General features: G+C 44.1%; 1 protein-coding gene across 2 annotated transcripts; it reads right to left on the bottom strand.

Moving 5' to 3' along the window:
• Positions 1 to 287: 287 nt before the first annotated feature.
• On the bottom strand, positions 288 to 22,578 carry EPS8L3 (EPS8 signaling adaptor L3). Of its 2 annotated transcripts, none has more exons than XM_083445757.1 (20): positions 22,438 to 22,578; positions 20,338 to 20,395; positions 19,261 to 19,325; positions 18,076 to 18,140; positions 16,668 to 16,826; positions 16,158 to 16,307; positions 15,270 to 15,346; positions 14,643 to 14,830; positions 13,722 to 13,810; positions 12,666 to 12,783; positions 9,839 to 9,903; positions 8,299 to 8,373; positions 7,649 to 7,797; positions 7,121 to 7,229; positions 6,859 to 6,893; positions 6,248 to 6,341; positions 4,286 to 4,408; positions 3,199 to 3,284; positions 1,925 to 2,057; positions 288 to 784 (listed from the first exon to the last, which is right to left on the bottom strand). In XM_083445757.1, the coding sequence occupies exons 2-19, from the start codon at positions 20,376 to 20,378 to the stop codon at positions 1,925 to 1,927; spliced, it is 1,821 nt and encodes a 606-aa protein (XP_083301883.1). In that variant the 5' UTR covers positions 20,379 to 20,395; positions 22,438 to 22,578; the 3' UTR covers positions 288 to 784. The 2 variants fall into 2 exon arrangements, with proteins under 2 accessions (XP_083301883.1, XP_083301882.1); XM_083445756.1 differs by having other exon boundaries at positions 13,722 to 13,813.
• Positions 22,579 to 25,820: the final 3,242 nt, after the last annotated feature.

A 25,820-nucleotide genomic window follows, 5' to 3' on the forward strand; every position in this document is an offset into this window, starting at 1 on the left:
GGGTTGACATTTCTGTTGGTCTCCTGCTAATTTGAGGTCTAGTGGCATTCTTTACATTCCTCTTCTGAATGCTTTCTTTCTTTTCTAGAGAAGGATTCCCTCCCTAGAGTGAGGCTGTTTGGGTTAAGATTTGGCTGCAGGTGCAAATGTAGCCTGTAGAGTTATTTTGTTGCTAAATTTAACCAACGGCACATGCCTAGTAGGAAATACACAATTTTCACAAATATTTTTGAAAAGGTTCTGGACCAGTAGTTACATTACTTGCTATACAGTAAAAACACAAGCAGTTGTGACACATTAAAGATTAAAATTTATTGGGTAGTTTGACACAAATGGAAACATTTAGGAACTAGTTGGAAAACATTCAATTCTCGCAGTGAGCTCCTCCACTCATCTTGAAAGTTCACGTTTTCCCATCAAAAATGGTACTGGGACATTCGGACATAGCTCTAACTTAAGAAAAGTTTGATTCTTTTTCTGGGAGACTAAAGCAAGAATTTTTAGTTGGTCATAACACAGCCTTCCTAAACTTGCTACACTAACGTACTACTGTGCTAATTTGTCCTACTTCTTATCTTGCATATATTTTGAGATTCGCACAGAAATTGCATTGACAATACCTCTTATTTTATGGCATTACAGCCCCACTATTTACAACTTTTTGTATGCACACAGCTGCAGAGGAAAACACTTCACCTTCTTGAAAAGCAAATGGAAAATCATTAACACGTTCCTATTATGATAATTATGTAGTGGTTAAAGATGGCTTCCCTGGTGGATCATCCTGTCAAGAGAAGCAAGGAGAGAGGAGTTGATGCTGGATAAACTCTTAATCATTACATTTACAAACCTCTAAGAAGCTTGAGGTTATATTTCAGAATTGCTTATTTTATCCTTCTAGCAGCTTCATAATTGTTGAGCTTGATAACAGTGACTTTTCCCCAAGAGCTTCTCCATCAACTTTGTACTAGATGATGGGGCTAGATGATGATTTGGTCCCTGGAGCCAAAAAGGTTTCCCACCCCCAGTCTTAAAAGTGAGACAATCCTAAAACTGACACATTTAGTGCATAAGAGTGGGTCACTGGTTTCTTTGTCAACTTTCTGTGGGGCTTGAAGAGAGAAGCTGGTACAGGAATGCAACAAGCTATGCATATGCTATCCCCCTGAATTAAGGAACTCGCTGTATAGGAACATAACACAAGTAGAAAACCCCTATGTTCTACAGTACTTGTGTATATCTCCCTGAATTATGCACCCATGGTGTTCCTATAGTCAGGTGCCAACTTGAATAAAATATTGGGATGCCCTGTGTAAACGATCAAGAGACACACTGCTCACACACCATTTGAATGGCAGTGCCCATCAACTTTGGGGGGGGGCAGCCCCCTCAAATATTTTATTGGGGGGGGGCAAAGGGACCTCGGCCCCTAGGAGTTGGGTCCTATGCCTACATTCATCTCCACCAGGGAGAAACTGAGGCAATGGGAAACTGCGTAGCCTGTGCAAGAACACAATGGCATTGTGGCATTGTATCCAGTCAAATATTGCCTACAGGAGGGGAAGGGGGACTGGCTTTCAGCCCAAAGGCCAGATTCCGTCTTGAGAAACTGTCTGGCGACTACATATCAATGGTGAGCTGGCCAGAGGCAAAAGTGGGTAGAGAAACAGGCATGGCTCTTAACAGTGAAAACAGACCCTGACCATAAAGGCTGAAAGGTTTTCATATGCACCCATACATATTTCTCTCTCCTCTGTCCAGGCAAGTGAGAGGCATCACCACAATTCAAAGACTATTCCAGCCAGGCAAAAACACTCAAGGAGGGTGCAAAGGAGCCTGAGGGGTGTGTGGCCTGGGAAGAGGCCACCCTATAGCATATCTCTTGCAACAAGACAGATGAGTGTTCTGTTGGAGGGCGTCTTACCTACAGTGCTGATTTAACGGTTGAAAGCATGAGAAACACTCTTCCTCCTTCTTCCGGGCAAACTGCTTTCAGCTCCTCTCTGCTCAGTGACAGAATCTGGTTTCCATCAAGGACTCCAAGGGCCTTCACCGTACTGTTGAAAGATGAAGGAAGAAGGGAAAGTGTGTGTGTGTGTGTGTGTGTGTGTGAGAGAGAGAGAGAGAGAGAGAGAGAGAGCATCAAAGCATGGTGGCAAAAGATGGTACAGGCTTGAGACATTCCCAAAGAGAAGAGAACAGTAAAAGGTAAAAGGTAAAGGACCCCTGGACTGTTAAGCCCAGTCAAAGGTGACTATGGGGTTGTGGTGCTCATCTCACTTTTCAGGCCGAGGGAGCCAGTGTTTGTCTGCAGACAGCTTTCCGGGTCATGTGGCCAGCATGGCTATACCACTTCTGGTGCAAACCAACACCGTGACAGAAACCAGAGTGCACGGAAACCCTGTTTACCTTCCTGCCACAGCAGCACCTATTTATCTACTTGCACTGGTGTGCTTTCGAACTGCTAGGTTGGCAGGAGCTGGGACAAAGCAACGGGATCTTACTCTGTTGCGGGGATTCAAACTGCTGACATTTCAGTCAGCAAGCCCAAGAGGCTCAGTGGTTTAGACCACAGCACCACCTCTTCCTCAAGCCTGTGTCAGCCAGAAGGTAGACTTTGCCACAAATACAGTGCTAGCTGACCAAGCAGTTTTTAGCCCACTTTATTTTCACATATATAGCTTATATGAGTTTATCATTCTGTGTGAAAAAACAATTATGTGAGATAGGTAAGGCTGGGAGACAGCAACTTCCTTAAATGGGTGACTGAGAACTTGAACCTGGCTCTTTTTACATCCAATCCCATCACTTAAGCCTCTAGGTCCTTTTGGTTCTTTGGTTGTAGAACATACTGTGCAAGATAATCAAATCACATTTCATTATTTCTGAGCTTTCCATTTGAGTCCTCTTTATACAGAGTTCGGGTTTTTTTAAATGCCCAGCACACACCATCCTCGTTTTTCAATGGAGAAATAACCAGACAATTTCTGGAACTGGCCCCAGACCACGATAATAGTGCCGCTGTGCTATTGGGCATTGTTGATCTTCATGCCTTTTACGTCTAAATTGAAAGTTTATTATCTTTGCAGGCAGTCTGCTAAGCTATGTATCAGAAACACAGCACCTAGGAAAGGGTGTGGGGCAGAGTTATTTGTTAGGGATAAGCTTTCTTAGGTCAGTTATTAATGCAGCACCTACATTTTGGAAAAACCTTTCATCCTGAGCCAAACTGTGACTTCTGCTGGTGAAGAACTGGGCCGGAGATCAGGGAAGTCTCTTGAAACCTTAATGCAGAAAAAGATATTTAATAGAGAACAATGATTGCCTCCAACTAAAGGCTTACATCCTGAACAGCTGAATGGCTGCAATTTTGGGTACTTAATTTTTTTTCCTTTTAGCTCTCAGAACCAAACTAGATATGATTTTGCGTAGTTGCTTTTTTTTTTTTAAAAAAAAAAAAAAGCTGGTGTTGGGGGAGGGCAGATTAAATGCTTTTTTCTCTGCCATGGTCCTGACTGAAATCCATCACCAGCCAGCACTTTCCCAGCACTGAGCATAGGGCTGCAGGTGGTTGCTGGGTGCTTGGCCCTCTTTGGCCAAGCTCTGCTTTTACCTGATCCACAGAGCAGGTGGATATGGCTTGCCTGAAATGGCTTCAGGGGCCCAATTGGGGAGGCCTGGTGGGCTGGAGTTACCCCACCCCTGCTTCTAATAGCTGCTTTTGTTGGAAAACCACTGCAGCTGGCCTTTTGAAATCTGGCAGGATTCAGAAGAGGCAAGCTTGTCTGCAAATTTCACCAATTTTTGCCCAGAACTTATTCTTTTTTTAAAAGAGAGAGAGAGCTGTAGATGGTTCCTTAAAAACAGCAACAGTAAATCACATTTCAGAGCTTTTCAGTACAAACACTTGTGAATTTCTTAGTCTGTAAATTGGCAAACTTTGGCCACCATAGAGGATTGGTATGCTTGCAAATTTCATCTGCTTCTGTGAAAAGGGAAAAAAATAGCCTATGTTCCAATATTGAACCCGGGGGTGGGGGTGAGAAGAGAAATGAAGCAGAGGTAGTCCCATGCACAGCTGGCTCCCAGCAGTGTTTGCAGAGCTACCCCTAAATTTCCTCTGGAGAACTTTCTAGGTTTCTGGTCATGCATTGCGTTGCCTCTTTTGAAGGGCAGACATAGATATGCTCAAAGACTGTACAGAGCAGATGTATTTTACAAACTCATAGCTCCCTATCTCTGTGCCCCTGCAATGCCATCCAGTACAATAAAGAATAGTACCTACTTGCTCTGCGTTGTTCCCATTAGGTGTCTTCTGTTCCATAGGCTCCAGGATATTGTTAGGGATATAGCCTGTCTCACCTGCAGCATTTCTAGCAAGCCACCATTTTTTCCGTTGATCCAAAACCTAAACAAAGGAGAATGTGTGATTACTCCAAAACATTGCAACTGATTAAAATGAAATACCTGAGCAGTGGTACCTCAGTTTACGAACTTAATCCATTCCACAAGTCCATTCTTAAACTGAAACTGTTCTTAAACTGAGGCACGCTTTCCCTAATGAGGCCTCCCGCCGCCTGTGCCCTTCCACTGTTCGGATTCTGTTCTTAGACCGAGGTAAAGTTCACAAACCAAGACACTACTTCTGGTTTTGCAGAGTTCGTAAACCGAATAGTTCGTAAACAGGGCTGTTCTTAAACTGAGGTACCACTGTCCTGGCTTTGAGTTCTAGTGAGGGTGGAATGTAACCATGAGAAAGGAGAGATCAGTAATGTTAGTACAAGCCAAGGGCTACCCACTTAACTTTCAAGTTCTATAATGCAGGATAGTAAACCAGGCTTTAGCAAGCTGGTGATCTCCAAGGGTGGAATCCAACAAAGCACAAAGTCCCATGTCCCATCAGTACAATGATTCCTGCTTGTGCAATGTAATCTTCTCCCTCACTAGAGGAGGGAGAAAGTCTGTTGCACTGATGGAACTTGAAAAGCACTGCAGTTACTTTGGACTACAGCTCCCATCTCCAAGGTCACACTGGCTGGAGCTCTTGGGAGCTGGAGTCCAAAATATCTGGAGAGCATGGCATTGGCAAAGGTTGCAGTAAGCATTAAGCAAAAGTTATCAGTGAGGCAGAAATGGAATGAGCTAGTTGGAACAGTGAATCATCAGAGATATTAAGAAAAGGTTGGAGAGACTTCTCTCTTTGGGTGAGAGAGGTTCTATTGTCTACTGATTAGCTTCCAGCTCCAGAGTCCATCTACAGCAAGAGCAATTTCTTGACAAAGATTAGTGTTCAAAGTTTTAACCCTTAGTGTGTCTTTTCTTTCTAATAAGCTCATGCAACATTGCTGAAACCACTGCTTGATAATGGGAATTATTACCCTATTCCCATTGATATGGTTTTCCCCACCTTCCTGACCTGCCTGAGTCATGATTGGGCTGCAATCATTTGGAGTGCACATGGGTGCAATTAAGCAACAGGGCAGGAGGCTTGCTGAGCTTATGCAGAAGGAAGAGCTGTCCATGGAGGTGCAGGTCAAGTCTGTGTCCAGGGCAGCTGTTTATCAGCTCCATCTGGTACGCAGGCTGAGACCCTACCTGCCCGCGGACTGTCTCGCTAGTTATCTCTCACTTGGACTACTGCAATGCGCTCTATGTGGGGCTAGCTTTGAAGGTGACCTGGAAACTACAACTAATCCAGAATGCGTCAGCTAGACTGGTAACTGTGACCAGCCGCCGAGACCACATAACACCGGTCTTGAAAGATCTACATTGGCTCCCAGTACGTTTCCAAGCACAATTCAAAGTGTTGGTGCTGACCTTTAAAGCCCTAAATGGCCTCGTTCCAGTATATCTGAAGGACTCTCTCCACTCCCACCGTTCTGCCCGGACACTGAGGTCCAGAGCCAAGGGCCTTCTGGTGGTTCACTCGCTGTGAAAAGCCAAGTTACAGAGAACCAGGCAGAGGGCCTTCTCAGTAGTGGCACCCACCATGTGGAATACCCTCCCACCGGATGTCAAAGAGAAAAACAACCACCAGACTTTTAGAAGACATCTGAAGGCAGCCCTGTTTAGGGAAGCTTTTAATGTCTAATAGAATATTGTATTTTAAAATTTTGTTGGAAGCCACCCAGAGTGGCCGGGGAAACCCAGGCAGATAGGTGGGGTATAAAAAATAAATTATTATTATTGAAAGTGCTGTTTTTACCAGGAGGTTAGTTTGCTGAAGGGTAAGGAACTTCTGTCTTACCTCTAGGAGATCTCCTTTCATTAATGTGAGCTCCCTGGGGTTTCTTGCATGGAAGTCACATATGGCTTGCATAAGTTGGGGAGCATCAGATGCCCTGATGAGAGCAGGACAATGGAAAATGAGATGCCTGCTTTAGGACTAGAATAACGTGTACATATTCACATAAAGGTATATACAGGGCTGATAGAATCATTTTCTGATTAATTTCTGTGTAAGGATAATCAAGGGGACTCAGAATTGTGAGGATATAGACTCCTGAGACAAACACAGTTTTTTCTATGTGCTGTTTTGCTGTTGGATTCGATGGGATTTGCACATGTCCACAACCCTAAACTGTATCTCCTAGTACTTCGGTTACCTCGTGAAAAGAGAAGACTCCCTGGAAAAGACGCTGGTGTTGGGAAAGATTGAGGGCACTAGGAGAAGGGGATGACAGAGGGCTAGATGGTTGGACAGTGTTCTCGAAGCTACTAACATGAGTTTGACCAAACTGCGGGAGGCAGTGGAAGACAGGAGTGCCTGGCGTGCTCTGGTCCATGGGGTCACGAAGAATCGGACACAACTAAACAACAACAACAATGTCACATGCTAGAGCCAGTAAGAGAACATACCTGCTTGAGAAGCTACTCCGGCTTTCTGTGCGGACCTGTGTGGAGGAAAACACAAGAAATGTATTGGATATTTTAAAAGCTTATTCTGAGTCAAAGCCACTGCTCTTGCTCATTAAATTCATGTGCAGAGACAGTAGCAGAATGATGTTATCCTTTGTCATCGCTAGTTACCAGGGAAACACACAGTTCCCCCTTGTGTTTCTGTACTACAGGTTGCAAGGTCTACTTCTGCTTTTCATGTGCTTTTAAAGGAGAGATTCACCTTATCGAAATCAACAGAGCTCTGCCTCCGAGTGGGCATCGGCGGCACCCATCCACTCAAGAATGTGGGCTGGTAGCTGGGGATGGATGGTCCCTCTGGATGTTCTGCCCTATGGGGGGAGAAGAGAACTTGTAGTGAAAGGCCTTCCAAAATGAGAAGGTGCATCCTGCTACAGATGTGGAGCCAAGGATGTTTCTCGCAATGCAGGATATTAAGTCCATGACCTTTTCTTCAGACTTCCTGCTGGAAATTCACTTGCGTGGCAGAGTTACTTGTACTTTTACACACTTTCAAGGTGTGACTCAGAGCTAGGGTCAACAAAAGACATAGTGCAGCTGCAAATGAAGAACATAATCAGAGTCTTGCTAGACCAGTTGTCTGTTTCCAGCGGTGGCCTGGCAGATGCCTCTGGACAGGTTCCTGCTACAGTGAGATATGTCACTGGAATGTACTCATTAATGCCTATCATTAAGTTCAAATGGCATGCTGCTTTGCACATGCTATCTTTTTTGTGGGCTTTATCCGTACCTGCTTAGATTCCAAGCATCTCCCAAATTCTTCCAAATAAGCTGGTCTTTGGAATCTAACGAGCGCCTTAGCAAATCAATTGCTGCAGGAATCAGCAAAGGTAAGGACACTGTAGAGGCCAGGTTGGTCCAAGGACAATTGGACAAAACCTGCAAAGCAACAGCATACGAGATTCATGGAGCCTGACAGTCTCTTTGTCCCTGCACAGTGTGGTCAGGTCTCCAGGAAGGCTTCTTCTGAACATAAGCTCATAAGAACCCTTTGTTGTGCCCAAAGACTGACACACAGAGAGGACCAAAGGTAATACTATTCATCTCCCTATTGCCTCCTTCTAGGGATCTCAAGGTTTTAGGAATTTTCTTCACAGGTATCATTTGGCGATTGTCCCTTTTCATGCAGAAAGTGAGATATATATATAATAATGCTTGGGGGGCATCAAGGTCACCAACAAATCAGGAGCAGGTTAGGAGTAAAATGCATGGACTCCTTAATCCAAACACTATGAAATCTAATTATTATGGCACAGGAAAATCCATATCAGAGTTTCAGTGGCACACACTGATATGGCAAATAATATCTCTAATAATAATGGGGGAGAGTAGATTACCACCAGAGGCCTCCAGGAGTCTGTTCCTGACTAGAATACTCACAATTTTCAAAGTGGAAAAGATGAGCTGAACCATCTCAGGAGCGCTTGGTTGCTGCATTGTATGTTCAAGTTTTGCCTGGGGGGAAAAGGCAAGCTAATATGTACACTGTTACTATATTTCTCCGGGTGGCATTTAACTAACTTTTTCTCAGAGCAGACCTATCAAAATGCACATGACTAAGTTAGGACCATTAATTTTAATGCATGCAGCTGCAGAAAGCTTGCTTCCCCACCCCTTAGCAAAAACACTGTTTCAACTTTCAGTTGCTCTGTGGTGGCAGAGACCAGGGAGTGGCACTCTTCCCCTTCCCAATCAATGGCCCGAGGACCATGAAACACTGGGTAGCGGCACCATTTCTGCCCAGTGCTACCACCAGCAAGGGGAGATCAGCCTGGCCTCCTTCAACTGGATGTTGATGCCTGCTACCAAAGCTTGTCTACTGTGGGACAGAATGAGGTGGCTGCCTCAGGTGGCAGCTGCAAATAGGGTGGCAGGAGTCAACACAGCTGTGTACGTCGACATGTGCTACCTAAGCTAACCTGCTTCCCTCAGGTGAGGTGGAGGATGCTGTCTGATTGCCAGTGTGGAAGTAAGGTCAACTGCTGCCAGTGTGGAAGTAAGGTCAACTGGCTGGCTTCTGTACATGGAATGGGGGAGGTGCCACCTTGTCCTTTGCCTCAGGCGGCAAAATGACTTGGGCCTGCTGCCCATAAGCAACTCATCCCCTTTTTTTCTGGCACTGTGAAATAGCTCTCCCTTCTCTATCTTTCCTCTCCACTTCCCTTTCCCTCTATGTCTTGCCTTTAAGACTGAAACTACACATGGTGTTCTGCTATGTGTCATTCCCTCTTCCCTCACATCTCTTCTCCTTCCCCCCTGGGAAAAGGGGCAAGTTGGATGAGAAAAGTCGGTAGAGAAAAAGAGTTAGTGCCCAGCTAGCCTCCTGTTAGGAACTGAAGCTTGGGCAGCTAAGAGAGAAAATGAAGAAAAACATTGTTAGGATCAGGCTTGCCCTTCCTTTGGAAAAACACTGTTCCTAATTGCACTTGCTAATTGTAAAAATGGCATGTCATCTGGTTTGTCCCTTAGACTGTGGCTCACAGGGAGGACCTGTGTCTTTTATGGAGAATGCCTGCCAGCAGCATTGTGTATTGAATTTTAATTGCTTTGGGGAAAGGGTTTTTTTTTCCCATCGGGAAAACAGGTTCAAAATATAATCAATGGATACTATTTTGATCCTTCATCCATCTCTGTACTGATTCACATCCCTATTCCCCACCTTCTCCTATCCATACATTCCTTATGCTGCTCTGGTGGGTCAAGATATCTCCAAAACAAATCCACTGCGAGCCTCTCCATTTGCAGTGAATGGCTGCAGCAGGACACAATAGGGCTCTTTGTGCATCTGCCCTAGTTGCTCTGCACTTGGGAGGCCAGGCCTTCAGGCGGAGGAGATGCCTCTCTCTTCAGATATGCGGCCAGCCCTGCTCATGCTGGAGGATTTCCTTGCCAAGTTTGTGCAGGCTGTACACTGACCTACCAGCAAAATGAAGCTGTATTTGATCTTCTGGAAACAGTCCTTGAACTCAGGCTCCGGAGGCATTGCTGCAGATCCAGAGAAAGAATCAGTCAGTCAGCTCAACCAGAAACAAACAGGTGTTACAGGCAGGTAGTGTTATTCATGTAGAAGCCTTTGTTTATTTAGGCTCTTAATTTATGGGCTGGTTCATAGCATGGACACCTGCACACAGCTTTCAACACCTATTTACAATCCGGATACGCCAAAACAATTGGAGGGTAACATGAACAGAAGCTGGTTTGAGCCAAATAGCCTCAAAGGGACAACGTCAGTTTAAATCCAAGAGACTGGCTTTGCTAGCCATGGGTGTGGTTAGCATATCTGTCAACGTTTCCCCCTTTTTAAGGGAAATTCCCTTATTCCGAATAGGATTCTTTGCAAGAAAAGGGAAAAGTTGACAGCTATGGTGGTCAGCATAGCATAAGTAAAGATCGCTGCCTTACTGTCCTTCCAAACCATAGATGGGGAACCTGTGTTTCTCCAGATGTTGTTTGGCTCCTATCTCCCCTCAGATAAGGTGGCAAATGGTGTGTGACTATGGGAGCTGTGGTCTTGCAGCATCTGGAGGGCCACAGGATTCCTAGCCCCGTCCTAGTCATTGAGGTTTTCAAGCCCAGTGCAGATAGTTTGCCCAATAAAAGACAAACCCTTTTATTCCTTTCGTCTGACACTCGCCCACTCAGCCCACATCTTTGCACAGGCTTGTTTCACACTGAAAATCCAACCAGTGCCACATTTATTGCAAGAGTTTCCATTGCTCCCAGAAGCTCTCAGTACTAATTCACCAAGGACATATATTTTATTGTCAAGTTGGCTTATGGAGATATGTATGTTTGGTAGGTACATCTGGTAGCTGTGAGTTTGGGCCTGTTTTAAAAATAGCTCCCGAAAAAGAGCTAATTTTAGGAGAGGCATGGGGAAAGTGTGGGAGATTCTACGCAGCTAATCGTAACTGTGCATAATTGTCAGTAAGAAAGGGGTTAAAGAACACAGAGCTGTAAATTTCTAGGCAAGGGGAGGGAGGAAGTATGGTTTGTTTCCTGTTCCCCTCTCTCTGAACCATGCAAGCAAAGCACATTTCTGAGGCTGGGACTCTAGACTCAGACTGTGTGTTTGAGACTCACTTTTGTATTTTGCAAACAAATATACCTTGCCAGTGTTGTTTCTGCTGTAGCATTGAACAATGCATGAGAGAGACCTGTGATTACTATGAGTAAAACATTTAAACTTACTAAAGCTTGTGGTCTCTTCACTCTGAGAGGGGTAGAGGCAGGGGAGAATGCTTAATACTTGGACATTTACAGGTCTAACAACCTACAGTATGTTTTCCCTGCTTTGAAAATGCTGTTTTAAACTCTGCTGAGGGCTGTTTTGGCTAAAGAGTGAGTCACCCCCCCTTTTTTTTAATTCAGTGAGTCATCCATTTTTCTTTTGCAGTTCCCTACACACATGGGACTTCAGGATTAACTGGCGTTCCCCAGTTATTTCCCAACAAAAAGGGACCAAAATAAAATAAAATAGAATATTAAAGACCAATGTTATATCTGAAATAGGAAAACAGTGAGTCATGGTTCAACCTTCAGCTGTCAAAGGAGCTCTAAGGGCAGATAAGGAGATAGCAAATAAGCAATCAAATCTGCTTAGAATGTTCATATTTCCGCAAGGACATGAAGTGTCCCCATGAATGAATTACTTGGAATCCAATCTCTATCTCACCATCCTGAGTGCGTCGGATACAAAGAAGCCACCCACCCACTCATTAGCTCACAGGCTCTTCATTAAGTTGAAAGTGTAGATAAGACAGAACGTAACCAAGCAACTGGCTTATGGCTCAACACAGCTGCCAAGGCTAATCCTCCACAGGCCTTGGCCAGCTACAGCAGCTGCATGGAAATTTCCCCTGTCCTAGCAGACACCCTAATCCAAAGTGCACAAGCCATCCCTGGTGGACATCATCAAGAATGGCTTCTGTGAACTTTGTGAACCTGTGACCCTCCAATCCAGCACCTAGAGGTGTCAGTGTACCTGGTAATATCTTCAATGACTGCAAAAACCCACAATAAATATTCTGTCAACAATCCGCAATGCATAAGATACTGCTTGCTTTTTCTGCTCAGTTCCTGTTTGCGCTGGCTGGCCTCTCCTACAAAAGTCCCTCCTCCCTTAAATATGCTCATGTTTCATTGAATGCCAGGATTCGATGCCCACACCATTCTGAACAGTGGAGAGGGGCTTTGAGCTTTTTTTTTTTTTTTGAGTGATGCCACAGTGGCTGACATATGTGCCTTTTCCCTAATATTGACTGTGGTCCTGTTGATTTTTCTATATAATAATAATAATAATAATAATAATAATAATAATAATAATATATTATTTATACCCCACCCATCTGGCTGAGTTTCCCCAGCTACTCTGGGTGGCTTCCAATCAAGTGTTAAATCAAGTACATTGTCTATGTCTTGTTATTGTACTGTTACTGCCAAAGAGGAGGAGAAAACCCATGAGATTATCTGTCTCAAGTACCACAGGATCTTGACATCACTTCAGCAGTACGTACCTTGGCCTGGTGTTAGGGTAGGGTACTGTTCTTCAACCTTGGGCTCCTGGATGTTCTTGGACTACAACTTCTGTCACCCATGACAGTTGATGGGAATTGAAGTTCAACAACATGTGAGGGACCCAAGGTTGATGCACGCCAAGGCAGGCATTGTCATTTATTGATATGCTTAAGGCAGAAAAATGCTTGGGGTCAGAACCTCATGGCGACCTCTTTGCCATTCTTATTTACCCTCTTTGCCTTTATTCTTTTTCGACTTCTTCTTCTTCTTGTCATTCTGGGATCTACTGGTCTCCTGTACTTTCCCTACAAACGTTTCAATGTCATCCAAGACATGGTTCAGGATCTCCTGCGGCCAGCAAAGGAGCAAAAATAAATAAATAAATAATGAAATCAGACACTGCGTCAAAAGCTGTTTCTCAAGGAACCACCAGAAGTTCAAATTCTCACAGCCATCATTGGAGACTTTGTTTTATACTGGCTGATATCTGTCATTTTTGCTTTGTTTGGTCTTCAGCTCAAGTCTGGGAGAAAAGTCTCAGACAAAAGAGCAGGTAAATTAGTCATACGATACATTTGGCTATCACAAATTACTCCCGAACCAAGGGTTATAGGGTTATAGGAATCCGTTAATGTTTGTAAGGTTGGCTCCTAACTGCCCATCTTCCTGACTCCCTTCTATCCGACAAACCAGTTTTTGAGCTATCTGTCAATATCTGCTCAGCAGAAGTGCTTCTTGACTGCACAGTGTTCTTCAAAGTAGCCCAACTCATGTCTCTATCCATTCATTCATTATTTTATTTGTATGCTGCCTTTCCATAGTTAAAGCCACAAAGATAACAAAAGTAATCATGAACCATAAATAAAACCTCAAAAAGCACACAGTCAAATTGAAAAGGTTCCACACTAAACACATTAAGATTTAAGATAAAGATACAACACCCCCCCTCTCTCTCATCATCTCATTAATAGCAAAAACAAAACCCCTAAACAATGCCCCAGCCCAAAAGTCTGTTTAGCAGCCTCAGCTTTTGTAGCTGGAGTCAGCCTGAGCCCTCCCCTCCCAGACCAGTTGGAAAAAGGCCTCCAAGGCAGGGAGCTGGTCTTCCAGGTCTCACAGCCAAGAGATGCCCCTCTCCCTCTGTCCAATCAAGCTCTCAGACAACACAGCTTTGCTGCCCTGCTTAATCAAATAATCCCCCCTGTTATCAGTGCTTGAGGTTCCTACCCTCTAGAAAGAGGTTGAGTTGGGGGCTAGCAGGAGGTGGTATCCGGGAAAGTACTTACAGCATCTCTGTCTGTGTCTTGCATCATTGGAGGTCCAGGGTCTTCATACATTGACTCATATTTCTGCTGCTGGTGAAGTGGCTGTTCTGCTTCTGCAACAGAGTCCCAAGATCAATAATAATAACAATAATTTATTATTTATACCCTGCCCATCTGGCTGGGTTTCCCCAGTCACTCTGGGCAGCTTCCAACAAAATATTAAAAACACATTAAAACACCAGTCATTAGAAACTTCCCTAAACAGGGCTGCCTTCAGATGTTTTCTAAAAGTCAGATAGTTGTTTATTTCCTTGACATCGGATGGGAGGCCATTCCACAGGGCAGGCAGCACTACTGGGAAGGCCCTCTGCCTAGTTCCCTGTAACCTTGCTTCTCGCAGTGAAGCAAGACATACCACATCAGGAAGCAGGGCAACCATTTAACATGTTGCACTATCCTGCACTATCTCTGCAGCTTTCTTATGACACCTGGAAGCGTAGATTTGATCCATGGTGGGAAGAGTGCACCCAATTATTCTCGCCGCAGTTTTTACAGCCCTGGACAGCATTGTTTTTTCCCTGACTGTGCAGCTCCCAAACCACACACAGAGACCTTAAGTTAATACACTCTCAACAGTACAATGGTACTGTTACAGGCCCATGTCGTAAAAGCGTTTGCTTGTGCTCACCTTCACCCTCCTCAAAGTCTGCTTTAGAGGGTTGGGTGAATCCCTAGAACAGATTTAGGGGGATGCAGGTGGAGGAGTGAAAGTCCTTGCACTAAAGAGACACGTTATGCAGTGCTACTTTGGATACAACCCATAGGCATTTATTCTTGCTTAGGAGATACAATGTCTCCTCTGACCGCTTCCTGATGCATTATGAGAGTGGGAGCTACAGAAGCTGCTGCGTGTTGCAAGAGAGACTGTAACGTCATCATTACCATAGTCCACAGGGACTGGGCCAGCTCTCCAAGGATGTTGCTGCTGCCTCTGCCAAGGCTGCTGTGCTGGAGAAGGCATATGGTTCGGCTCCATTGGCCCTACTGGTCTTCTTTCTTGGGAGATCAGTGGGGATTTGTCAGTACGTGATGATCGGCTCTGCTGGTACAACATATTCTCCAGGTTGCTCCTGATAAGATAATTGGGAATAAGTACATTCTTAGGAAAGCAAGAATGAAGGGAAACCTTGGGAAATTCAGCACTGAACCTAAAGGGACTGCAAGAGCACTGGTGGAATCTGCCTGGGAGAATTTGGATAACAAGAAATCACCGAAAAGTGTGAGAAAAAGCTTGTGAACATGGGAGAGGGGGAGATGCCACATGCTTAACAGACAAGTGAGGCAGAGATTCACAGCCTAACAACTCAGTATGATTGGGTTCCAGGTGGCCGGTAGAAATAATACATTTCTCTATGGCTGGGATATATCTTACGTTGACTTGAGGGAGAAGTCTCTCTGGACTGAGGAGTTCTGCATTGATAATGATTATGCACAAGTTAAAATCTAGCAGGCTTCTGGAGAAAGAAAGGTTTGGCTGTCCATACCACAGGCCTCTAAATTTCTCACTACCTGAGCAAGTTGTGATTCTGCTGTTCGTCTCTCAACTCCTCAACGGCCTTCTCCACTTTGGTTTTCAGCAGCTCAGCCTGGAGGAAAGTAAAAGCAAGTCTATCACTTTTTACAACCATTCACCAGCATCTACCAAAGTTCCCCTGAAAATATCTTCCTCTAATCTCAGCTTCAGGCATGCTCTGAGCTGGAACTGCTGCTACTACTGTGGTGCACAGGGAATAGAAATCACTCTCAATTTCTATGGCAATAGCAGCAGTAATGAGTTCCCTATACCCTTGGGAGGAAATCTGTCATCAGTTTATAGAACTCCTCTTAGCTCATGGTAGTGCAGGATGGAGGACACGTACTTGAGTGATCTAAGTTGTAGTGAGTACAGGGAACTTCTACAACGCAGTTCTTACTCTCAGATTCTCTCTCTCTCTCTCTCTCTCTCTCTCTCTCCCTCCCTCTTTCTTTCTTTCTTTCTTTCTTTCTTTCTTTCTTTCTTTCCATCCATCTTGCACACAGACACATGGATAAAGGTCAAACTACACATGTTAATGTGTGGCTGCAATGATTGTGTTTTAAATCACAACAATGGGAGGCAATGAGAATCAGGATCACAATGAGAGATTTTTGCTCTTGCCCCATGGTCCTGGCAGAAACCCCTCCCCACCCCAGCTGCTATTTGCCACAGGAGGAAAAAAACCCCTACCAAATAGCAGCTGGGTGGGTGTGAATCAGGATTATGGTTCAGGGGAAAAGTTCCCCATGTGTCATGGCCCCACCATGACTATCTAAAAAGACACAGTAAATGCAACCTTTCATTTCATGGAACATACAGGTTGTTCTAACCCCCCTCCCTGCCCAGGTCTCTTCCTTCCTCTGGACCCTGAAGTTGCTCACCCCAATCTGCTCGCACTGAAACAGCATGATGCTAGTCCTGGATGGTCTCATTTCTTTCACAGTGATGGCCAAGATGGAGTTGTAGATGCAGCTGTCCAGGACACAGGCACATTCCTGGATATATTCCAGAGGGTAACTATCCAGCTCTTCCTGTAAGCAAAGAAAGAAGTCAGCAGCAGAGCAGGCCGTTGGGGATTCCCTGGCAATCAATCCTATCACAATCTTCCAGGTCTGAAGGATGGGGTGGGGAGCTCTACAAGCCAACCTGTGACAGAGTGAGGATGATCTGCTGAGACCAGCTTGACTTTTAATCATTTTGGATGGTAATATCAGAGGTATATCTTTAGCTGGTGTGAAAGGCAGTATAGAAATGTTTTATCAATAAATGTAAAAATAAGTATTTAGAGGTCTGGTCCCTTCCAATCAAGATGTGGACTCAGTTACTTATCACAACTTGTCCCCTGCTGACATTACATGGTGTGCACAATAAGATAAAGCAGCTCTGCTTACCTCTGCCTCAATGTCAGTCAGCAACAATCTGTTATCCTTCACCTGCAAAAGCATGTCTTGTCCCCACACCTGACCTTGGGCATCCATCATCTTGAGTCGGTTAATACAGTTCTCTACATTGCTAATTTCCTTGCCATCAACACTGCAGGTAAGAAGGTGCTGGGAATAGAAACCATAGTTTAATTGTTGCAGCAGGTAATCAGGACACTCCACCCCCACATAAACAGTTTCCATGGAAGGGACCAGGAAGTATTGCATAGAATGGTCTTCTATGCTGTGGTGCATTAAGGTTCTAGCCTTTCAGTGAAATTATAAGGGCTGTAAGCTGAATGCTTTAGTTGAACCATTGATGGAGGAAATGCTTATCTACAGGGGCAAATTATAATTAACTGAGTAGTGTGTTTATTTCTAGTGATAATTTGGTCCTAGTATGTTACTGCAAAAAGGAATGAAAGAAAATATTAAAGATGCTCATTCCTCCTACTATCTCAGAAAATCCTACACTGAGGTTTCAGTGGTATACAAATATATTTAAATTTAATTAATTGATTAACTGGATGATCAGAAAGCAGATGATTTATCAGCTAAGTATTTTTTAATTGTGTAGCAAGTATAGACTTCTAGTGCTGGACCTCAGGGTAACTTCAGGTCTGAGAGACTAAGGCCTGAGCTCCTTCTGGTATACAAATCCCTATGCATAGTAGTCAGGAACTCATGGATCATTTGTGTGATGATTTTATTGGATTGCCCTGTGGTGATTTATGGACCTGCTGGTGGCAATCTTCTTGGTGGAAAACCTTCTGGTCCTGGACTGGCTCCACCCACTCAAGCTTCCCATTGAATCTTCCTGGGCAGGAAGGAGTATAAAAGCTTTCCTTCAACAATAAGGATTTCCTGAGCTCTGATGGGCTCCTGGCTACTTGCTTCCCCCACAGCTCTTGGCTCCTCTGCCCATGGCTCAGCCTTGAGTGAGGGAGCAAGTGGGATCAGAGTTGACATGTTCTGTCCCTGCCTGATTCACATTCATCTGAGTGAATGATGAGAGCCTCTACACATACAGTCTGGAGTGGTTCCCCATTTCTGTGGCGAAAGCCATATTCATTTAGGTGTTCTTTGAACCCATTCAAGTGAATGTGTGTAGGTTGGGGATGGTGCCTGATGCTACGATTCTGCTCCCTTCACCAACCATGTTCCTTTGAACACGTGTAGGAGATGAAAGTCAGGGAATGGGTGACCCACATGGGATCTGCTGTAGGAGAGAGTATGAGGCCACCAGCAGGTTAGCAAAATGATGGGAATTGTGTGGCACCACCAAGTGTAGGAACTGGCACCACTGCATGGGACCAGTTAATTCTTCCACCATGACTGGACAGAATGAAATGTCTCTGCTTCCCCAAGCTTTTCCTACCTCCACCCGGTGCTGGAATTCATGTTGGTGCTTTATCATACTTTCAGTATATTCCTTCCGCTGGTCTATGAGAGTAAGAGGGAGAGAGAGGAGACACAGTATGAAGAAATCAGCTTCAGTATCCCCAGATGTAAGGGAATCCTCACTTAAATATATGAATCCAAACCTCTGTATGAGGTTTGTACAACCTCTTGTACAAATATCAGGGAATTCAAAATGGTCAAATAGCTTTGGCTCCAACGACTCATAAGGAAGACAGCTTGGCAGGAGTTTCTCGTGTGGCCAATGAGTTGCAAGCAAGTGCATAAGTTGGAGCAGGGCCGTCCCTATTATTAGGCAGAGTGTGGCAACTGCCATAGACAGCAGACGTGGGGAAGCAGCATCCAGATCCCTAGCTGTACCCATTAGTTGGAGGGTGGAATTGTGTGTGCCACACTGCCTGCCACCACATTGGCCTGAGGTGCAGTGGCAGACACAATCCAATTGCCAATACCAAAAGAAAATCTGTCAGTCCAGTTGACTTCTGCACTATCTTCACCTTTGCCTTAAGCAGGAAGATGTTATGAGACCTTACTTCCTAGGTAATCATTGGTCTTGCTTTACATCACCCTCCCCACTACCTCATCCCTCCTGGTAAACAGCAGTGACGTGACTTACTTGCTTAGGAGGTTAGGTAATCATCTCTGCTTCACCATGTGGTCTGCTACAGCCCTATGGCTTCATTGCTGGGTGATTAGAATGGATGCGTGGCTTCTATTAATATTGCTCCAATGTCAAATGATTAACTGTGCAACTTGGGAGAATTTCTTATTTTTTATTGACAAGCAGGAAGGTGGGCAAGGGGGGGGGGCCTCTCCACCCTTCTAACTAGCTTGTTTGTGAGGGACGGCTGATCTCACTGCTGTCTGAGGAGGGGAAGTGAAATCATAAAGGAAAGTGACAACTATATTACTCTAAGGCCATTCCCTGAGGTACAAAGCGTTCTAATACTGCTGTGACAGAAATAGGAGAGGACACAGGTGGCATCTACAATTTGGTTATCTCTCTCTCCCCCCCCTTCCAATATGAGACTTTGCAGCAAATAATAAAAATGAACAAAGAAACCCTGAGAGCTCTCAGATGGGGATTCAGACTTATTAAGACTGGAGATGTTGAATGCAGGAGAAAAGAACAGGCTGTTCTTACGGTAAATGGACTTGCCACTTGGCCTGGTCATGCTGTTGGCTTTGTTGAAGCTGCTCTCAGTTTCACTGTGGAGGAAGCAAATAGACACAAGGGGTTGAAATGTCCCCTAGGTTTTAAAATGTCTAAATATATCCACCTTACGTGCCTTAAATTCCCTCACCCTTCATCACTTCTAAGTAAAGGTAAAAGTGCCCTTGACCATTAAGTCCAGTCGTGACCGACTCTGGGGTTGCGGTGCTCATCTCGCTTTATTGGCCGAGGGAGCCGACATACAGCTTCTGGGTCATGTGGCCAGCATGACTAAGCTGCTTCTGGCGAACCAGAGCAGCGCACGGAAACGCTGTATACCTTCCCACCGGAGCTGTACCTATTTATCTACTTGTACTTTGACGTGCTTTCGAACTGCTAGGTTGGCAGGAGCAGGGACTGAGCAATGGGAACTCACCCCATCGCGGGGATTCAAACCGCCAACCTTCTGATCGGCAAGTCCTAGGCTCTGTGGTTTAACTCACCCACATCCCTTCATCACTACTACATGGAGTCAAAACTGGGTACTGATGGCATCTCCCCACAAGTAGGGATGCTGCAGCATCCATCTCAATGAGCCTTCAGGGGATCGTGATAGCAGGAACTTAGTTAACAAAGCTCAAATCCCCACCCAGCCATGAAGCTCACTGGATTGCCTTGGGACAGTCACCATCTCTCAACCTAACCCATCTCACAAAGATGTTGCAAGGCTAAACCTCAAGTTGCTTGGAAGAAAGGTGGGATATACGAGTAATAAACAAAAAAGCAAACAAACCTTAACTAGCAACAAGGCTGAAAAGAGGCATATTTTAAAACTGCCATGGGAACTATGTAGTATTTTGTATTTGCAAACCACAGAATCCTAATTAGAACTTGGCATCTTCCAAAGAAGGAACATAAAAGGTCTAAAGTTTTCAGAATCAAATTCTTCCTGAGGAAGAAAGACTCTTGTCCACGTGCAAGAATGAATATAACGCGAAGAACAGTTGGTTGTGGCAAGCAGAGTCCTCCAGTGGTATCAAATGGTATGAAAGTTATGCATAAACTTACTTGTAAGAAATGTCATTCCTATGGTGAAAGAGATCTGCCATCTTCTTGACTTTTGATCCTGTGGATTATACATCAATTATATCAATACTCATGTCTATCTAATCAATATTTCAGGTGTGCATGAAAGAAGTAGTGGGATGTGGTAAGCTTCTCTCTATTAAAGACTTTGGATCAAATTGTGAAATGGAACTAGCAAAAATCCAAAATAGAAGAAGAAAGAAAAGAAGGGAAAGAAAAACGAATGGAAGGAAAACAACACAGAAAAACAACAATCTGAACTCCATCAGATGGTCCTCAGTACTGCCTTCCTTTTTATACTGCATATTTATATGCCACATCATCCTTAGGCACTAGGGATGGTGGAGAATTTTTATTCTGTTCACACTTAAATAATCCTTAATTTGCACTCTCTGAAATAATACAAGGACTGAAACAAAGCCACCCTGTGAAATTCACACTTCTCTGAATTTTGCAATGCAGCCAAAGAATGTATATAAAAAGGCATATACCAGAGTAAAGTGTGCATACACATTCACTTATTAGTGAACTAATATATATAAATGCATAATTGTAGGGATATTTGCTTTGCAAAAATGTGTACATTAGGAGAAATTCACACTAAGATGCTGGTGAATTTTCATGAAAACTTTTTTTTAAATAAATGAATAAATTCACATGCTGATGTTAAATTGTGAAGAACTGAACTTAAGACTGGAAAAAAAAAACTGGGATGAAACTGACAGATGCGCCCATCCTTATTAGTCACCAAGTCCATTAATTATGTTTACCTTGCACAGTTGAGCTTTGCATGGAAATGTCACTCATTGTAAATCGAGCATTTCACAGCCCTTTGGACTTTCTGCTTATGCCCCCACACTTGACCTCTCTCTGTGTGATTACATATATACATACCCACACATACACATAAACCAGCTGGGATAAAACTTCATGTGGCCGACAAAATGGGCTTTTAATCCATGAAAACTTAGTGCCACAAATCCTCCTTAGTTTCTGCGTGGTGTCACTAAGAGTGGCTTGCTTCACATGCCACACCACATCAAATGTGGAAGTGTTTCAGTTTCCCTGAGAGCAGGTTGCAGCCTATTTTGCTTCAACCCAGTTGTTTTGCTGCTGTGCCACACTGAACTAAGCCTTTGTTCGGGCTTAGTGTCCAGGCTAATAGTTTACAGCTCATGGTTTGCCTGGGAGAGCTAAGTGGTGAGCCCAGGTTCAAATGACACCCTCAGCCAAACTATGGCTTAGCTCAGCACAGCAGGCAAAAGGCCAAAAAAGAGCAAAGCAACCACAATCTCTTCTCCCAGAGCTTGCACACCTACTTACATATTCATGCTAAACCATAGTTTAGCTTACTGTGCCATGGGAACTAGACCATAGTTACCTCTCTTGAAATTTGCCTAATAATCAAGAATATTTTATGGCTGAGTCTTATGTTTCCATCTATACAACAGCGGCCTTTAGTAGCCATGGGTGCTCTTAAGAACCAAGCAGTTTGTTCAATCTCCATATTCCAAATTGCTGGGATGTCAGGACACCAGGAATCAATTATATTTAGGGTATTTCCAGCCAGAAAGCTTTGTACGAGGACAACAGGAAGCTTCCTCCTACCAGGCCAATTTGTTTGTTCATTTGTCTCCAGTAACTGGCAGCAGTTCTTGAAGATCTGAGGATTTCCCCTTGCCCCCTCCAAGCTGATCCTTCTAACTAGAGAGAACAGGGACTAAACCTCAGACTTTTTGCATGCTGAGCACACACTCTACCACTATGCTACGGCCTCTCCCATATGTGGGGTTGAGCTGGAGAAGGGGATGTGGCCATTCCCTTTGTATGAAAGGCAAAAGCACAAGCAGTTCTTTTTGATACATGTATAGATTATTTTAAACCCCACTTCTGTGCAAATTTCAGCTTCAGAACATCCCTTCCACTGCATGGAAAGTCACTCTATTCCTCCCTTCCCTTTAGACACCGTGACAAACACTCCCTGGAAATGGGATTAGCTGTACCTGGAAGTATGAGAAAGCAGAAGAACAGGGAAATCTGAGTACCATCAGCGAGCGGCTAGGAAATGGTGAAGCAACTCACCTTCTCAGTTGCTGCAGCGATAGCTTCTACTGTAGAACAAGCGCAAGGCCCCCCTCTGCTGCGCACAGCACCTGAAAGCAGAGCAGGGAAGGAGTCGACTGGGTTGGATGCATAGCTTCGAGTTTAGACTTTGCCCCCTCTGTGAAAGAAACAAACAAACAGAGTTAAGGTCTGAAAGGCCTAGAGCAATTCATATCCATCAGGGCTTGACTGCTTGTGACGCAGAGGCTACACCTTGTGCTCTTTGGTCTCTTGTGTACAGAAAGAAGCAATCCATCCCATTCAGTACCGTTGATGTTGCCGCCACTGCCATGTACATCTCCTACACTGCAGCCATTTCAGTATCATACCTCCTGTTCATAGACCCCCTCAAACCACAACCAACTCTGCTTGTGCCAGAACAGTCCTTACTTAGGAGAGAGCACACTGATGTAGTCAAAAATATCTGGAGGATGCCAGGTTGGTTAAGACAGTCTTATGGGACTAGGGTTCCTTCTCTCTCCCAGGAAGGGCCACACCCATTTCCTATTTGTTTTGAAATAGTGGGCCATTTGCAAAACATTCCCCAGGGGAAGACCGAAAGCCTCCAAAAGTTTATGGGGAGCTCAAAAATCAAAAATTTGCAAACATTTCTCAAAAACTCCTTTTCTGAAAAAAAAAAATTCAACTTGCATAATGTTCATTGAAACTCTGTTGTTAGTTCCTTTGGGTGGATGAAGGGCTAAGAGAGCCCTTCCAATGGGCTAAGAGAGAAGGGCAGGGAGGAGTCAGGGTCAATGGCATTGCTCCCTTCAACAACACTAAAATAATGTTAAATCCTATGAAAAATAAGACCAGTAACCAGTCTCAGGGATGGAGAAACTGAGGAGGCCATTTTGCTGAATATTCTCCATGAGAGGAATAATATTCCTCAGCAGTTCAGGAGATTCTCAAACAAGAAAATTTTAAAGAATTTGTCAGAATATTCCTTTCTGAGGAAATCTGTATCATCCCTAGGGGCAAAATCCATTCATTTTGAAGAGTTTGCTATGAAAAGGAATAATCCCAGTGAGCTACACAGATTATATATTCTTCGAATCCTTTGTAAGGTTTTAAAGAAACATCACTCTGCAACTATGAATTGTGCTTATCCACAACTAACCTCCACTCCCACAAGAATTAAAGACAATTTAACCTTGCATCACTTCTGCCTATGGCCTATATCTTCTAATAATCCTTACTTCTTTTCTGTTACCTCTGGGTGAATCTCTTCTATACTTTTGCTAGAACTTTTTGTATTTCTGTGTACCCACCTCCAATGTGCAATTTCCCATCAAGTTGAAAAATGTGCATAGCAAACAGCCCTGAGGCTTTCTGCCTTGCTGTCTGGTTTCTGTCAACTTTCCGCCTGGAGATTTGGTGGTCAAGAATGTGACATCTAGTAAATATCAGCCATTCATGCTAACCAAAGGGCCAAGAGAATGAGGTGGTTGCCAATGGAAGATTCTTCTGGTGATTGGACTACTGACTCAATAAGCCAGAGGCGCCCCCCCCCCCCCCGGGCCAGTCCTTGCCACTCCAAATAGCAGGCCAAGGCATTTGCAGGATGAGCAGGGCATGTAGCCCACAGGAGAGAAGAAACAAAGCACCCCTCTTTTGTTCTCACTCCTGATTTCTGTACTTCTGGTTTAGTGCCAAACCTCACTGTATGACATTAGGTCTGCATGACAGCACAGTTCAATTAAATGGCAACGTGTCCTCCTTGCAAAATTGGAAGTAGCGGATGCAGCTGCAATAGTTGTGATGCTCAGATATAAAGCAGGGAGAAAGCACAGTTCAGGAACCAGAGCCAAGTCAGACTTGGTAATATGATCTTCATATTAATTAATTCACCTGTAACTCTAGCCTTAGCCTATGCAAACCACCCACTCTGGCCCCAAGAGACTCGGATACTTCAGTTATCAAAGGCACCATAATCTGTCATTGTTTTGAGGGTGGATTTAACTGGAATACACAAATCATGCATTGCAGACCTGAAAAAGGAAATTCATCATAAAAACTGTGTATTCTAATATGTACACAAATGTAGAAATAATTACTTTAACTAGAAACAGAAACACAAGATATCTCACCATAATAGGGAAGACTGACTTAATGCCCTGGGAAGAGGGATTGATTGTTAAACCACTATCAGAATTGTAGTTCTGTGAGGGTCTCTTCGTATAAATAAGGGTTTGTTAACAACTGTCAGCATCCCTAGCAAACTACGTTTCACAAGATTCTTTGGGGGCAGGGGAAGCCATGAGTGCTTAAAGTGGCATAATACTGCTTTAAGTGTGTTGCGCAGAGGGGGCATTTGTTAACACCCATCCCTGTTAGTCTGCTGTTCATCTCTGCAGTGACATCTGCTGGTGGATTCTTGCAAAGGGATATGCCTTGAAATAAAGTAGCAGTGTGACCAAATGCCAAAATCGTCTACGTAACCTGCCATGGTGAAACAGAACAGTTTATTTTATATATACATATAGAAGTATTTCTATATTGCCATATCATAAAACACCAAGGTGGTGTACACTGCTAAAACATAAAACTTCTTTTTTAAAAAAATAAAATTTATTTTAAAATACAGATACTTATTAAGGTGACCAGCTAACCAAAAAATTTAACAGCTGCAAAGGCCTGCCTGTGCACACACCGTTTTCAAGAGACACCTGAAAGTTAGCAGCACAGTTGTTTGCCGAATCTCTTCTGGCTGAGTGTTCAACAGCATGAGACACCAAATGTCTGACTTGTAATTGAAGCAAGCCTGGCTTATGAGACATGGGGGGGGGGGGATTTGATAGCACTATGGCTAGTGAGGACAGCTGCCTGAAACCCACTGAGTTTTGAGACAGGAAATTGAATCTATCCCTCATATGATAAGGGGATCGAGATTTCGATCAGAGCTGTAATCTTTTGGAATTGTCTTTGTGGAGCAGTCGTGGGGACAAGGGATGTCACTGCATTTAAGCCAGAGGGTGGGAAGAGATGACCGTGGACATGTAGCCACTTGGTAAGCAGGCCTCATCCTGCTAAGCGGAACAGAGCACTTCATTGCATATCAAGGGGCATATGTGTGGCAAAGTGTCCATCTGAATAATTTTATAAAGACTTGCCTTGTCATTCTGTGTTTTGCTATCTCTGTTTGTGGTCTGTGCTCAGGATAAAATGGGGCCTCATCGCCCACTTTCGTTCTCTCTACTTCCTCTGATGCAAAACTCACCAAATTTTTGGGACCACTGGGCACACCTGGAATTGCTGATGAAGTGATGTGAGTGCTAGCTCACAAAAAGGCTGCCACGAGGCAGGAGAGAAGACAAAATGGCTGCCAAACCTACAAGCAGGACCACAGTGTCATGCAGGTG

The sequence above is a fragment of the Podarcis tiliguerta genome (assembly GCF_965153285.1).
Source record: "Podarcis tiliguerta genome assembly, chromosome: 6".
Taxonomy (NCBI): Eukaryota; Metazoa; Chordata; class Lepidosauria; order Squamata; family Lacertidae; genus Podarcis; species Podarcis tiliguerta.

Excerpts from the sequence above, each read along its gene's own strand:
- EPS8L3 (XM_083445756.1), bottom strand. The coding sequence starts at position 20,378 with ATGGCAGATCTCTTTCACCATAGGAATGACATTTCTTACAA. Across the intron at positions 15,347-16,157 it reads TTCAGTGCGAGCAGATTGGG|GCTGAGCTGCTGAAAACCAA; the intron begins GTGAGCAACTTC and ends ACTTTCCTCCAG. Across the intron at positions 12,784-13,721 it reads AAGACACAGACAGAGATGCT|GAGATCCTGAACCATGTCTT; the intron begins GTAAGTACTTTC and ends TGCTGGCCGCAG.